General features: G+C 45.9%; 1 protein-coding gene across 3 annotated transcripts in view; it reads left to right on the top strand.

The window, feature by feature from the left end:
* The window catches only part of LOC120928088 (interferon-induced, double-stranded RNA-activated protein kinase-like), a 187,146-nt gene that overhangs the window by 113,070 nt on the left and 58,922 nt on the right, over positions 1-15,154 (top strand). For 2 of the 3 annotated variants that reach the window (XM_040339181.1, XM_040339183.1), the window contains exons 3-5: positions 4,298-4,499; positions 8,924-9,005; positions 12,438-12,560. In XM_040339181.1, coding sequence (XP_040195115.1) covers positions 4,298-4,499; positions 8,924-9,005; positions 12,438-12,560 — 407 coding nt within the window. The remainder of the gene's footprint in view (positions 1-4,297; positions 4,500-8,923; positions 9,006-12,437; positions 12,561-15,154) is intronic. The other variant, XM_040339182.1, reaches the window with a different exon arrangement.

Below are 15,154 nucleotides of genomic sequence, written 5' to 3'. Positions count from 1 at the left end.
AACCTTGCAGTATCAGGCCTGGATATTAATTGAACATTCCATGCTCAATATAGTGTCAAATTATAACTCGTCGCCACTCTAAGCTGGAGTGGGTGAAGCGCCCCCGGACAGACCCCTCTCACAAGCCTGGCAGCCAAAGTGTCACTTAGGATTTGCTGGGAGGAACAGATCTCTCTCACAGACCTGGCTCTAGGGCCTCTGCCACAGGCCAATTACTTTAAGTGAGCTAAATGGATGAACAGAGCGAATCCTCCCAGTGGATTTTTAGCATAGGTCACCAGGTGACAGCAAACGTACCTGTCAGCATTCCAGTCACCAGATCCCCAATAGGTTCCTTCAAGCCTTATTGGACAACCTGCCTCCGGGTTCTCCTCAAGCCGACCCCCCAACGGCACCCAGCCTGGGATCCTCTCAATAGAACCGGGAACCCAGTAAGTCACTGGGGTCCCCTTTTACCTCCGGATGAGGGTTTGTGTAGCCTGAAATTCTGGCCTGGCGGGCCTCGCTGGCGGGGTCCATGGTTGCGCGCACCCTGAAGGTGGATGCCGCACTTGGAACGGGGACCCTGCAAAGATTTTAGAACACATGACACCTGTCACAGATATACCCTTCCCCAGCATGCCTTGCGAGGAAGAAACTTCTCTAATTGGCTGCTGGGGAAAACTTTCTCTGCCAGAATCCCTCTGGTGCCAACTGCTGGCCAGGGATTGTACCGCATCCCTGGAGCACAGACTGACCCAGTGGACATTTCTGGAATGACAGAAGTCCCAATTTAAATAAATTGTGAATAGGAGCAAAGTAACTCTCCTATTCCCCACTAACTTTAGCGTAGTGCCCATACTGAAAGTAAGGGGGCGCTACACAACTTTAAATTAACACATAACATTTTCTCGGAAACAATCTCCATCAGTATCCTAGCGCTGGTCTTTGCAGGAACCTCCAACCTCCATCTTGTAACATCTGGCACTGCAGTACTTTACCCTCTGATCGTAGGCCTCAAGCCGACAAGCTGGCTCAGAGACAACCACTGACCGCAGTGCCCCCATTAACATAATATTCCAGCTACACTTTGGTTAACTGAAACTACCACCCTCAGGACCCATACCACCGATAGGTTCTGAACTCCTTCTTTGAGGTATCTTCCTTCCCCTGCAAAGAACCAACATCCACCACTGCCACGCCTGCATTCTCAGCGCCACCTGCATAAAGAAAAAGGAAAAGCACAACACCAGCCAAACCACCTGAAACCAATCACAAAACCACAACAAAAACAGGGGAGGGTGGGTGGGAACTTTCCCCACGCTGTGTTATCCCAGGGGAGGGGCAGATTCTATTTAATAACTCTCTTCCCCTCCCCACTGCCCTCTTTACCAATCCCCTCCTTCCTAACTTTACACTGTGTCCCTGTTAACCCTGTCATGTCCGGCCCTCCGCTCACTGCATTCTTTTGGTTTCTGCTCCGGGCCTTTCTATATCGAAAATAAAATAAGAAATACGTTTTTGCCTTAATATCTACCTTAAATCGCTTTGCTAATTGCATATTGTAACTTGTTTGTAGCCTAAATACTGAAATTTGCACAAACTGTAATTTTTTAACTTTTGAATATGCAAGTAAAAATTTGGCTGTGCCAGTAAATTTTGGGTGTCGTGTCAGTAAATTTCAATTTGGTAGGTTGGCAACACTGAATGGGGGTGTTATAGGAAGCACAGCCCGATGTGCTTTAGACTGGCTACCATGTGACCCCCCCCCCCCTCCTTCTCACATGTAAACACTACCTCCGCAGAACCTTTCTAGCCTTTGTCCCAGCCCCGCTCTTACCTTACATTTGCAGCTCAGAGCCAGGAGTCGGGGGCGGAGCTGGGAGAGAGAGCCGCTCTGATCAGAGGTAGCTTCCTCCACAGTGCGAAACCCGCAAATCGAGTCATCAGTTGCCAGGACGCCGGCGGTCCTGGCAACCAGTGTCTGTACAGAAGTTTGAGGGGAAAGAGAAGTTTGAGGGGGGAGAGAGAAGCTGACATATCCTGCTGGCAGAAATTCTTACTGGCTGCAGTGAGGATACTCCCACTGAGTGGAGCCCAGTGTCGGAACTCACTTGTTCTGGCACTGTGCTGCGGGAATTTAGCCCTGATTGCGGAACTGCAGGATTTACTTCAAATCGCGGGAAAATCCCGCACAATCCGTGACTGTTGAGAGGTATGGTATTACTGTTATATTGTGTAAGGGGCGGACAAAGGGTGGGTGTATTACTGTTATATCGTGTAAGGGGCAGGTGTATTACTATTATATCGTGTAAGGGGCGGACAAGGGGCAGGTGTATTACTGTTATATTGTGTAAGGGGTGGGTGTATTACTATTATATCGTGTAAGGGGCGGACAAGGGGCAGGTGTATTACTGTTATATTGTGTAAGGGGTGGGTGTATTACTGTTATATCGTACAAGGGGCGGGTATATTACTGTTATGTCGTGTAAGGGGCGGACAAGGGGCGGGTATATTACTGTTATGTCGTGTAAGGGGTGGACAAGGGGCGGGTGTATTACTGTTATATCATTTAAGGGGCGGACAAGGGGTGGGTGTATTATTGTTAGATCGTGTAAGGGGCGGACAAGAGTGGGTATATTACTGTTATATCGTGTAAGGGGCGGGTGTATTACTGTTATATCGTGTAAGGGGTGGGTGTATTACTGTTATATCGTGTAAGGGGCGGACATGGGGTGGGTATATTACTGTTATATCGTGTAAGGGGTGTACAAGGGGTGGGTATATTACTGATATATCGTTTAGGGGTAGACAAGGGCCGGGTGTATTACTGTTATATCGTGTAAGGGGCAGACAAGGGGCAGGTGTATTACTGTTATATCGTGTAAAGGGTGGACAAGGGGTGGGTATTTTACTGTTATATCGTGTAAGGGTTGTACAAGGGGTGGGTATATTACTGTTATATCGTTTAAGGGGTGGACAAGGGGCTGGTGTATTACTGTTATATCGTGTAAGGGGCGGACAAGGGGCAGGTATATTACTGTTATATTGTGTAAGGGGTGGACAAGGGGTGGGTATATTACTATTATATTGTGTAAGGGGTGGACAAGGGGTGGGTATATTACTGTTATATTGTGTAAGGGGTGGACAAGGGGTGGGTATATTACTGTTATATTGTCTAAGGGGTGGACAAGGGGCTGGTGTATTACTGTTATATCGTGTAAGGGGTGGACAAGGGCGGGTGTATTACTGCTATATTGTGTAAGGGCTAGATGGCTACAGAAGAGGCCACATTTTAAATTGATGGGCAGAGCTGATAACTTGGGGGTGATAAATTCATTGTGTTAGTTAGTTAAATAGGTCGTGCAAACCCGCCCATCAACATTGCAAAACCCGCCCTTCATTTGTTTAAACACGCCCCGCAAAGACGTGTACTTTATTGCTAATGTAGTGGATGATTATAAAATCCCTATTTTTCAAATTAGGCTAATTATTTTTATGATTGGAATCACTTAAATGTTGCTTTTCTTATATTCTTATATATTGTTTTTATATTCATTATCTATATAAGATATATATGCATATGTATGTATGGGTATGTGTTGCAATGCAGATATTGTCGAATATTGATAAAATGAAGAAATAAATGTTTTAAACCACCCCCAAGTTATCAGCTCTGCCCATCAATTTAAAATTCAACCTCTTCTGTAGCCATCCGCCCCTTACACGATATAACAGTAATACACCCTCCCCTTGCAGAGTTGCACAAGCATCGGGAGCGTGCTGCAGCGCCTGGCACAACGTCGTCGTAATTGAGCAGGCGCCGTGTACAGCTGACTCTCAGCTCTGCATCTTCGGCTATTTTCGGCAGCTCCGTTGTGGTTCGTACTGCGCAAGCACTGCGCCTGCGCAGTACAGAGGGGTCATTATCCGCCGGGGGGACCTTTATCGGCAGAACACCATCATTAACCTCTATCTTCTGTTTCATTGACAGCATGTATATTTCTTTTCTTTTTGTTTAATTTAACGTGGCTTACTTGATAGCTCAGATGTAAAACAACGTATAATTTTTGTGTGCTCCCCCCTCATTGTACCAAACCTTTGAAAAATCAATAAAACATATGTCAAATAAATTTATACTGCCAGAGAATGCTGGATTGTAAGCTCTAAAGCTGTTAAAAAATAATGATTTTTAATTGAAGAACAAGGGTGTGGAAATCGGGGGAATTGCTAGAATAATAGGACCTTGGCTCCCCCTTGAGTGGTTTATAGTTTTATCCCGCACAATCACCTGATCTTCCATTGTGTTTATTTACAGATGGATTGCAAAGAGGATAAAGAAGACCTTCCTTTAAGTGTCATGGAGGTCGGATATGGACAACCCACCCCCAATGAATCCACCACCAGTGAGAACCGATCAGCGTATGGAGAGGAGGGTGGTCTTGTGGCTGGCACTGGGATTGGATCATCCCACTTCAGTTCAAGAGAAAAAAGACAAATAATCTGCTCAACGCATACAGGTCTTTTTTTAGTCACCCTGGTCTTCTAATATCTGTTTACTTCCTATCATCCTGGCTGAGATATGCAATACTTTTGTCTGTTTTTAACAAAATATGAATGTCCAATCTTTTCTTTTTTTTTTCATATTCACCAATAGTTCCTAACCCACGGACATTTAGCACTTCCCGAGTCCCTTCCACTCATACAGTATTATGTATCCCCTTATGGTACATTTTAGGATGTCTCACTCTTTCTTTGTTCTCCTTTCTTTCCCCTTTATCTCTCTATTCTAATTTGTATTTTATCTTTTCCCCATGCCTCTCTCTAGCTGTTTTTCTTGTTCTTTCTCTTATTCTTTCTCCCCCTTTTTCTTTGTTCCTCCCCCTCTTTTCTGCTCCCTTCCATGTATTCTCTATTTTTATTCTTTCTCTTATTCCTTGGTAGGGGGAAATGGGATGAGTGGCAGTGCTGGCGGGGATTTGGGATGAGTGGCAGTGCTGGCGTGGAGTTGGGATCAGTGGCAGTGCTGGCGGGGAGTTGGGATCAGTGGCAGTGCTGGCGGGGGAGTTGGGATGAGTGGCACTGCTGGTGGGGGGAATGGGATGAGTGGCAGTGCTGGCGGGGAGTTGGGATCAGTGGCAGTGCTGGCGGGGAGTTGGGATCAGTGGCAGTGCTGGCAAGGAGTTGGGATGAGTGGCAGTGCTGGTGGGGGGAATAGGATGAGTGGCAGTGCTGGCGGGGAGTTGGGATGAGTGGCAGTGCTGGCGGGGATTTGGGATGAGTGGCAGTGCTGGAGGGGGGAATGGGATGAGTGTCAGTGCTGGCGGGGGGAATGGGATGAGTGGCAGTGCTGGCGGGGAGTTGGGATCAGTGGCAGTGCTGGCGGGGGGAATGGGATGAGTGGCAGTGCTGGCGGGGAGTTGGGATGAGTGGCACTGCTGGTGGGGGGGAAGGGATGAGTGGCACTGCTGGCGGGGAGTTGGGATCAGTGGCAGTGCTGGCGGGGAGTTGGGATCAGTGGCAGTGCTGGCGGGGGGAAGGGATGAGTGGCAGTGTGGACAGGGAGTTGGGATGAGTGGCAGTGCTAGCGGGGAGTTGGGAGGAGTGGCAGTGCTGGCGGGGAGTTGGGATGAGTGGCAGTGCTGGAGGGGGGAATGGGAGGAGTGGTAGTGCTGGCGGGGGGAATGGGATGAGTGGCAGTGCTGGGGGGGAGTTGGGATCAGTGGCAATGCTGGGGGGGAGTTGGGATAAGTGGCAATGCTGGGGGGGGGAGTTGGGATCAGTGGCAATGCTGGGGGGGGAGTTGGGATCAGTGGCAATGCTGGGGGGAGTTCTGATCAGCCAACTTTGGTGCTCTTGATGAAGGTCATCTGCTGATCTGAGAACTGTAGTGGGGACTTTTAATGGCAACTATAATCACAGGCAGTGCTACTCACTGTGTCTCTGATTTTGTGGTGTCTCGTAGCAGTGACACCTATGCCATAATCAGGAGATAGGGTCTCCTCCAGCCCCTCCCACTTCTTTCCTCACCAGTCAGCTGACCTCTAGTCTCTGCCCCCCAGCCATGGTGTAAACTGAGTGGGTGGCTTTAAAGAGGGTGAGCGGGGAGCCGCGGGCTCCAGGGACAGCCCTGCTGGGAGGCTGCAAAAAGGCTGCGAGAGCGGTGCAGGCTTCAGGAACCGCCTAGGAATCGGTGACCCCTGGCTAATCGTAATTTGACCCCCAAGTTGAAAACCACTGATCTAAAGGCAAAACACTTTTGTTTGTTTTGGATGGAGAATTGAAGGATTATATCCCCTGTCAGGTTTTATTATTGTCTGTGTCCCCTCTGGGGAGATTCGCCCTCTGTGTTCTTGCGATCATTGTCATTGAGACAATAAGTGTTGGGAAAATCCAAATTTTTAGTAGCCACTGCTACTCTATTACTGTTCTGCTGACAATGTCTAAGGCCGTGTACACACGGGCAAACATGTACGATGAAACCGGTCCGCCGGACCGTTTTCACCGTACATGTCTGCCCGGGGATTTCTGTACGATGGCTGTACTAACCATCGTACAGAAATCCGCGCGTAAACAATACGCATGGCGTGTCCGTGGTGTCGCCGCGACCATGACGCGGTGTCGCTGCGACAATGACGCGGCGATGTGGGCGGGCCTGCCAGTTAAATGCTTCCACGCATGCGTCGAAGTCATTCGACGCATGCGAGGGATGGCGGGCGCTCGGACATGTACGGTAGGTCTGTACAGACGACCGAACATGTCCGAGCGGGCAGGATTCCAGCGGACGGTTTTAAAACAAGCCCACGAATATTTGTCCGCTGGGAAAAGGCCCGGCGGGCAAATGTTTGCTGGAATCCTGCACGCTCGGGCCAACACACGACCGAACATGTCTGCTGAAACTGGCCCGCGGACCACTTTCAGCAGACATGTTTGGTCTTGTGTACGGGGCCTAAGAGGAGATCTCCCTTACTTTAGATATTTTGTTGCTTCCTGTGCCCTCTTGAGAGCAGAAAGTGAAATCTCCTCAATGAGACACAGTTGGCAGAGAAAGTTTTAACCAATCTCCACTCCATTCCAACTGGGTATGAAAAAGTTTTGGCTTCAGATATACTTCAACCCCTTTGCAACGACTGCCTGAAAGCCGGGAGGCAGAGGCAGGCATTCGGGTCAAATGACTGTTGTGATTGATTGAGCAGGGGAATGTCACCAGCACACAAAGGATCTCCAGAAAGGGTCCAAAGCTTTATTCAGCGATCCCATCCTTACAGCAGATTCCAACATTTCGGAGCTATGCAGGACCCCTTCATCAGGCATGTGATGGTCACATGCCTGATGAAGGGGTCCTGCTTGGCTCCAAAACATTGCAATCTGCTGTAATTGCTGAATAAATCTTTGGACCCGTTCTGGAGATCCTTTGTGTGCTGGTGACATTCTCTTGCTCTGACTTGACTCGGTTCCAGCCGGTGGGTCGCTGGGAACGCGCAGGGAGCAACAAGTCCTACATGTAGTTTAAGAGGAACTTCACTCTTTTTTTATTAAAAGTCAGCAGCTACAAATACTGTAGGTGGTGACTTTTAAAAACAAGATTTTTTTCTGGGTACAGCGTCGCGCGACCACGCAATTGTCAGTTAAAGCGACGCAGTGGCGTTTTTTTTTTGCAAAAAATGGCCCGGTCATTAAGGGGGCAAATCCTTCCAGGGCTGAAGTGGTTAAGGTAAAAATAAACTTCAGCCTTTATAACCAGCATAATACTTTACTTCTGCGTATACCGGTCCTAATCTCTCCCTACCATATTCATGATCTCTTTCGACAACATAGTCCTGGCAATATTTTTTTACACTGGTCCACAAATATAAATGCTTCAGTTCCTTAACCACTTAAGACCCGGACCATTATGCAGGTAAAGGACCTGGCCAGTTTTTGCGATTCGGCACTTAATCGCTTTAAATAACAATTGCGCGGTCGTGCGACGTGGCTCCCAAACAAAATTGGCGTCCTTTTTTTCCCACAAATAGAGCTTTCTTTTGGTGGTATTTGATCACCTCTGCGGTTTTTATTTTTTGCGCTAAAAAACAAAAATAGAGCGACAATTTAGAAAAAAATTCAATATTTTTTACTTTTTGCTATAATAAATATCCCCAAAAAAGATATAAAAAAACGTTTTTTTTTCCCCTCAGTTTAGGCCGATATGTATTCTTCTACATATTTTTGGTAAAAAAAAAAATCGCAATAAGCGTTTATCGATTGGTTTGCGGAAAATGTATAGCGTTTACAAAATAGGGGATAGTTTTATGGCATTTTTATTAATATTCGTTTTTTTACTACTAATGGCGGCGATCAGCGTTTTATGTTTATGCAAATGAGCCTGATACGCCGATTCCCGAACGAATTTGCGTCGCGTAACCGTCGCTAACGTCGTTTGCGTAGGCGTAAACTTACCCCTGCTATATGAGGGGTAACCTTACGCCAGTCCCACGTAGGCCATGTTAAGTATGGCGTCGGGTCCGCGTCGTGTTTTCCCGTCGGGTACGTCGTTTTACTAAGTCGTTCTTGAATACGACTTTACGTCAATGACGCACCCGTCTGCGTTTTACGCCGAGAACTGGAGCATGCGCACTGGGCTATTTTAAGCCCGGCGCATGCGCAGTTCGTTAGAATCGGGGGCGCGCTTAATTTAAATAGAAGCCGCCCCCTTGGAGATACGCTGGGATACGCCGGGCCAAATACACTCCGCCGCCCCAAACTACGGAGCAAGTGTTTGGGGAATACAGCACTTGCTCCTGTAGGTTGGGGCGGCGGAGTGTAAATGGCTTACGCGCCGCCCGCCGGAAATCTACGAGAATATGGCCCAATGTGCCTGATGTTAAGTTGTGAAAGATAAATAAATAGAGTGATTTCTATTTTGTTAAAAAAATGTAACTGTAAATTTTTCTCCTGGTTACAGCGGTAATGGAGGAGGACAACATAAAAAATCTGCATACTAGAGACAATGGAACGATCTGGAATGATCTGGAACACAACAACAGGTACATTTTTAAATACATCTACATGCTTTCCCCATTGGAGGGCTTAGTGAACCCTAGACGCAAGCAGCACTAGTAAAATCCAGCATGTGGTGCAATGGATGAAACATATACTGTACACCCAACTCCATACCCACAGTTGATCCAGAGGAAGGCAAAAAACCCCAGCAGAGAATGATCCAATTTGCAATTGTCCATTTAAGCGACGCAGTGCCGAATCGCAAAAAGGGGCAAGGTCCTTAACCTGCTTAAATGGTCCGGGGCTTAAGTGGTTAAATATTGGCCTTGTGACTCTGCAAAAGTCCTCCGCATCCTAAACACATCCGTACACACGATCAGATTTTCAGACGGGATTTGTGTGACGACAGGCTGTTGTTGGAAAATCTGACCGTGTGTACGCTCCATCAGACAATTGTTGTCGGACTTTCCACCAACAAATGTTGGATAGCATGCTTTAAAAAATTTCTGACAACAAATGTGTTCTGTCGGATTATCCGATCGTGTGTACACAAGTCCGTCGGAAAAAACTCCAAAGTACAAAATTGCATGCTCGGAAGCAATGCTCACCATAACACAACATTAGCATAAGTTTTCCAAAGGGTGGTGTGACGAGACCCTTTCTCGCCCAGTTCTGCTCTCCCGACACTTCTCTGCTACTATTGAGTCAGCTTGCAGATTGCAACGTCTGATGGTCCAGTCATCCAAGGTTCCAGGATCCAAACTACAGCTATGTGCCGTTCAGACCCATTAAGAACAAACACCAGGCAGGCTGTATGTAAGTTCAAACAGGACTCTTTATTTTCAAGTACACAGCACACTTTTATACAGAATTTGGAACATCCCACCCCCAACAACCGCTTTCCCATTGGTCAATTGTAAATTATATGCAGTCTTCACTCAGGTCCTCCTTGACCATGCAAATGAGGACTTGAAATAGTCAACAGGGATTGGTCCAATAGCTTGGATAGAAAGACTTGTGTATTGAGACAGAAGCCCCAGGGGGTAATCAATGTACACAATAACCCGGTCTACTTAATTACTACCTCTGAGAGGTTACATTCCTTTTAGACAATAGAATGCTAATTCAATACAGCTGACAGGCTTCTGACCTTTAGAACAATACAAAGTCCCTTAGCGTAAACACATACATCTTCAAACACACATAATAGATTCAATTAACCTTCAATCCACAATTCTAGCCAGACGGACTGTCTCCGACAGAAGACACCCACACCTGATAATCACAAAGGCTTTAAACAGGCTTATCACATAATGGAAATGTCTCAGTATAGCTCTGTAACCACTCCATTACTCCAAGGTCCATGACAGATGGCGCTAAAGAGCTGAAAAAACACGTTGTTTTGTGTTTGTTGGCTAACAAATGTTTGCCGATTGTATGCAAGACAGTTCATGGCCAACTCCCTTTGGACAAAAGGCCTACTCTTTGTCCGCAAAAAAAATCCGATCGTGTGTACCAGGCTTCAGTCTGGCCAATAAACAGCTGGGAACAAGCACAAAGGCCAAAATCTCTGCAGAACAATATTGGATAAAAAAAAAATCACAGAGCATAGGTGGGCAATTCCTGCTGACATCTCAAACGCCAATGATAGCATTATTAGTAGGGAAGAAACACAGGAACTATGCTAAGCAGTCAGGGTAATGCTTAATAGGCCCATTCTAAATACCTGAGAGTACAACCACAAAGCAGGAAAAGCAAAATTTCCAACTGCAGTAATGCCGTGTACACATGACCAGTTTACTCGGCATGAAAAAAAATCTAAGTTTTTCCCAACGGGATTCCTCTCCAGCCTGCCTTGCATTCACAGGTTCAGGCCAAATCCCGCCCGTCCAAAGCGCGGTGACGTACAACGACGGCACTATAAAGAGGAGGTTCCATTGAAATGGCGCCACCCTTTGGGCTGCTTTTGCTGATCCTCGTGTTAGTAAAAGTTTGGTGAGAGACGATTAGCGCTTTTCAGTCTATTACAGCGTGATGAATGTGCTATCTCCATTATGAACGCTAGTTTTACCAGAACGTCTCACACTTGATTATGAGCATGCATGTTTTTCTCCCCTCGGAAAAGCATACACACGACCGGTTTTCGTGACGGGAAAAAGACCGTCGGGAATCCCGGCAGGAAAAAAGAGTTCTCTTTTTTTTCCCCGCAGTTTTTTTCATCGGGAAAACTGCGATGGAGCAAACACATGGCCGGTTTTCCCTGCCAATAGCTGTCACGGCAGTTTTCCCGTAGGGAAAATCGGTTGTGTGTATGAGGCATAAGGGTGTAGACCTGGGGTCTCCAAAAAATTTAAACAAAAAGGCCAGTTTACTGTCCTCCAGACTTAATGGGGGGGCCAGACTGTGGTCATTGGGAGTAGAAATTATTCTGGCTTCAGTAGGAGTAAAAAATGTATCTTTGGTATTGGGGGAGGAATAGTGCCCCATCATTGGTGTCAGTGGGAGGAAAGGTGGCCCATCATTAGTGTCAGTGGGAATAATATTGCCCCAGCATTGGTGTCAGTGGGAGGAATAGTGCCCCAGCATTGGTATCAGTGGGAGGAATAGTGCCCCAGCATTGGTATCAGTGGGAGGAATAGTGTCCCATCATTGGTATCAGTGGGAGGAATAGTGTCCCATCATTGGTATCAGTGGGAGGAATAGTGTCCCATCATTGGTATCAGTGGGAGGAATAGTGTCCCATCATTGGTATCAGTGGGAGGAATAGTGTCCCATCATTGGTATCAGTGGGAGGAATAGTGTCCCATCATTGGTATCAGTGAGAGGAATAGTGGTTTATTTTGATAACATTTTCAAACTTGCGCATTTCCTTCACTTTTCTATTTAGAATTGTGAATTCAAAAAAATTGGGATATTATTATAACAAAAAGTACATGTTTTTGTGTGTTTTTTTCAAAATTTTCTGTCTTTTTTGTTTATAGCGCAAAAAATAAAAACCACAGAGATGATCAAATACCACCAAAAGAAAGCTCTATTTGTGGGGGGTAAATGATAAAAAATATAATTTGGGTACAGTGTTGCACGACCGCGCAATTGTCATTCAAAATGTGTCAGCGCTAAAAGCTGAAAATTGGTCTGGGCAGGAAGGGGGTTTAAGTGCCCGGTAATGAAGTGGATAAAGCCCAATAATAGCAAGCATTGATCACAATTTAGGAGCTTTACTTGCTACTATTACAGCCAGCCTACATCAGATAAATAAAAATGTACAAAACTTGGAAGGGTCAGTAGGCAGTGGGCACTCATCTACACTGATCAAAATGAAGAGACGACAATATATACATTGGATATTTTAAGTAAAAAAATTCATGAAGTGATTTATGGAGGCAATTTATTCAGGTAATTGCTCACATTAAATCAATAATGTGTTTATATAATAATTTAGAATAAACAGAATTTTTTCTAATTCATTTTTACAGCTTGCATGAACGATTTGATGACATCACCAAAATTTCTCAGGGTTCATTTGGCCAAGTAATGAAAGGAAGAAAAAAACAAGAAGGCAGATACTATGCTATAAAAATAGTACCTCGGCGGAGAAAGTACGTTTTTTTTATGTGTATAATGAAAATCACCTGGCCTAGAATTATTTTACCAGCCCAAGCCGTTTATAGAGGTACTAAAAGTGATACTAAAGTCTTAATTTTTTTTCTTTAAAAATAACAAACATGTTATACTTACCTGCTCTGTGTAATGGATTTGCACAGAGCAGCTCAGATCCTTCTCTTCTCGGGTCCCTTGCCGGTGATCCTGGCCCCTCCCTCCTGTTGAGTGCCCCCACAGCAAACCGTTTGGTATGGGGGCACCCAAGCCGAGTCACAGCTCCCTGTGTGTTTCAGTTTCTCGAGAAACATCGCTGGATCGAGATGATCCTTAGGTAAGTATTAGGGAGGCTGCTGCACACAGAAGGTTTTTTATCTTAATGCATAGAATGCATCTTCTGCCTTTACAACCACTTTAAAGTGAACCTGAACTGCCTGCATGACATACTACAGGATGGCTGTTACTAACTTTTATAGCTAGAAAAGGCACGTGTGTGCCCTTCTGATTTAGTTTCACAATATCACTGGGTCTTAACTTCATGGCTAAGCTTCATTAACCGCCACTTTGGCCAAAGAGAGTACCTTTTTGGGAGATGGCTCTTAGCCATGGAAACTGTTTTTTTTGGTCTTGTGTTTAGGCTAAGGCTAGGCTCACACTTATGCAGTTTGCGGTTAATGTGTTTTTCTGGTGTATTCAGTGGTGCAACTTTTTATGCATGTTAATGCGTCTTTTATGCATTTTGTGTTTTTCGGGATGTTATGTTACTAGAGGGAGGCGTCTGTTGTAATGCAGGAAACGCAGTAAAAATGCATGTACACGTGTTTTGCATGCATTTTACCAAGAAATCAACCTACTGCGGGCAAAAAAAGTCCATGACCCTTTCCAAAAAATGCAGCCGCTAAAAGCACACAAATGTGAACCGTACGTGTTACGCCACAGGCATGGGCGTCCGCTCCATAGGGCAAGGGGGGCAAATGACCCCCCCCCCCCTGGAAAATCAAGAAGGTGTTAAAGAGTCTCGCGGCTGCGGGCTGTCTGAGCAGTCCTGGGCCGGATGTCACACAGGTACAGCGAGCCGAGTGAAGCCGCCTTCCCCTTCTGTGTTTATGTGTACACAAGGGGAGGGAACCTGCTGCCTGTGCCGCGCTGATGGCTGATCTGAAGTACTGAATGGGATGGGGGAGGGGGGTCCATCTGTGCTGAAGAGGGGTCTGTGCTTAAAGGGGGTCCATCTGTGCTAAATGGAGTGGTCTGTGCATAATGGGGGGTCCATCTGTACTGAATGGTGGGGTCTGTGCAGAATGGGGGGTCTGTGCTGAAGGGGGGGTCTGTACATTCTCAAGGCTATATTTATATGGGCGTTGAGTGAAGCTGAATTATCTCAAGAGCTATTTCACACTGCCAGCTGGCTGTGTTATCGCTAAAAAGCGGCATTTTACCATTGTTTTAGCTGCGCTATTTCGACCGTAGTGGGACTTTTTTGGCCGTTTTAAGGCCTGTGTGTATGTTTGGCAATGAATTCTGTACTGCCTCTTGTCGGCCGGGTTTTTGGTCTTATACCAATGGCGCTCTAGTGCCGACATTTCCTTTTAATGGTAGACAGGGAGGGACAATACCAGGGTTGGTTTTTTACCAGCCCTGTGGCGATTTTTAGATATTGTAAATGGAGCAACAATATTCAAAATTGTATTTAATTTAAGTTCCCACGCGTCTAACTTGGCTTCGAGGACAGAGAGACTTCTTTCAAAAGAGACCAGATCTTCATCCTCGGGATCGATATTTACACATGAATGAAAAGCTTCTGTAAATGCCAGGGTTTTGATGTCATGTAGCTTCCTGTAAGGTTCAGTTACCGCCATTGGTGGACCCGGGGAATTACGTTTAGGTATTTCATAGTTAAGGTTGGCTGACAAAAAAAAGTGGTCGGACCAGATCACCTGTTTTGAAAAAGTATTACATATCAGATTATTGGAACAAAATATGGCATCAAGCTGATGTCCTTTATCATGAGTCGGCCCAAAGGCGGTTTGCAAAAGACCCAGGGATTCCATATCTGCCAATACTTCTTGTCCCAATTTGTCGTGTTCTACATTTAGCCAGATATTAAAGTCCCCCATTAGAATGAAAAAATCACACAGAGTTAGGCAGCGTAGAGCAAAAGCTGAGAGCTCATTTGCAAAGGAGCTATCATAGCCAGGTGGACGGTAGACCGCTGCAAGCAAGAAGGAGAAGTTATTGTCTAGGTAACATCGGGTGAGGAGGTGCTCAGATGACTTAAAAGGTGCCAAAGAGACTTTTATACATGTTAGGTCCTCATTGTAAATCAGAGCCACCACCCTCCCCCCCTTTCTTGACTGGTCTACTTTTAACTAAAATCTTGTAATTCTCTGGCATGAGCTCGTCCAGATGAACCAGCCCTCCTGGGGAGAACCAAGTTTCAGTCAGGGCCATCAGGTGAAGGTCATTTTCAATAATTAAGTCATGAATCTGTGATGCATTCTTGTATGCTAAACGAGCATTGATCAGTCCCACCCGTGGAAGGTCGACCAAAGAATGTTTTTTTTTGGCTGAGTGTCTGAAAATCCCATTAGAC

This window comes from Rana temporaria, chromosome 2 (assembly GCF_905171775.1).
Source record: "Rana temporaria chromosome 2, aRanTem1.1, whole genome shotgun sequence".
NCBI lineage: Eukaryota > Metazoa > Chordata > Amphibia > Anura > Ranidae > Rana > Rana temporaria.
Note: the sequence above shows the minus strand (reverse complement) of the source record. Positions and strands in the feature narration are given on the sequence as shown.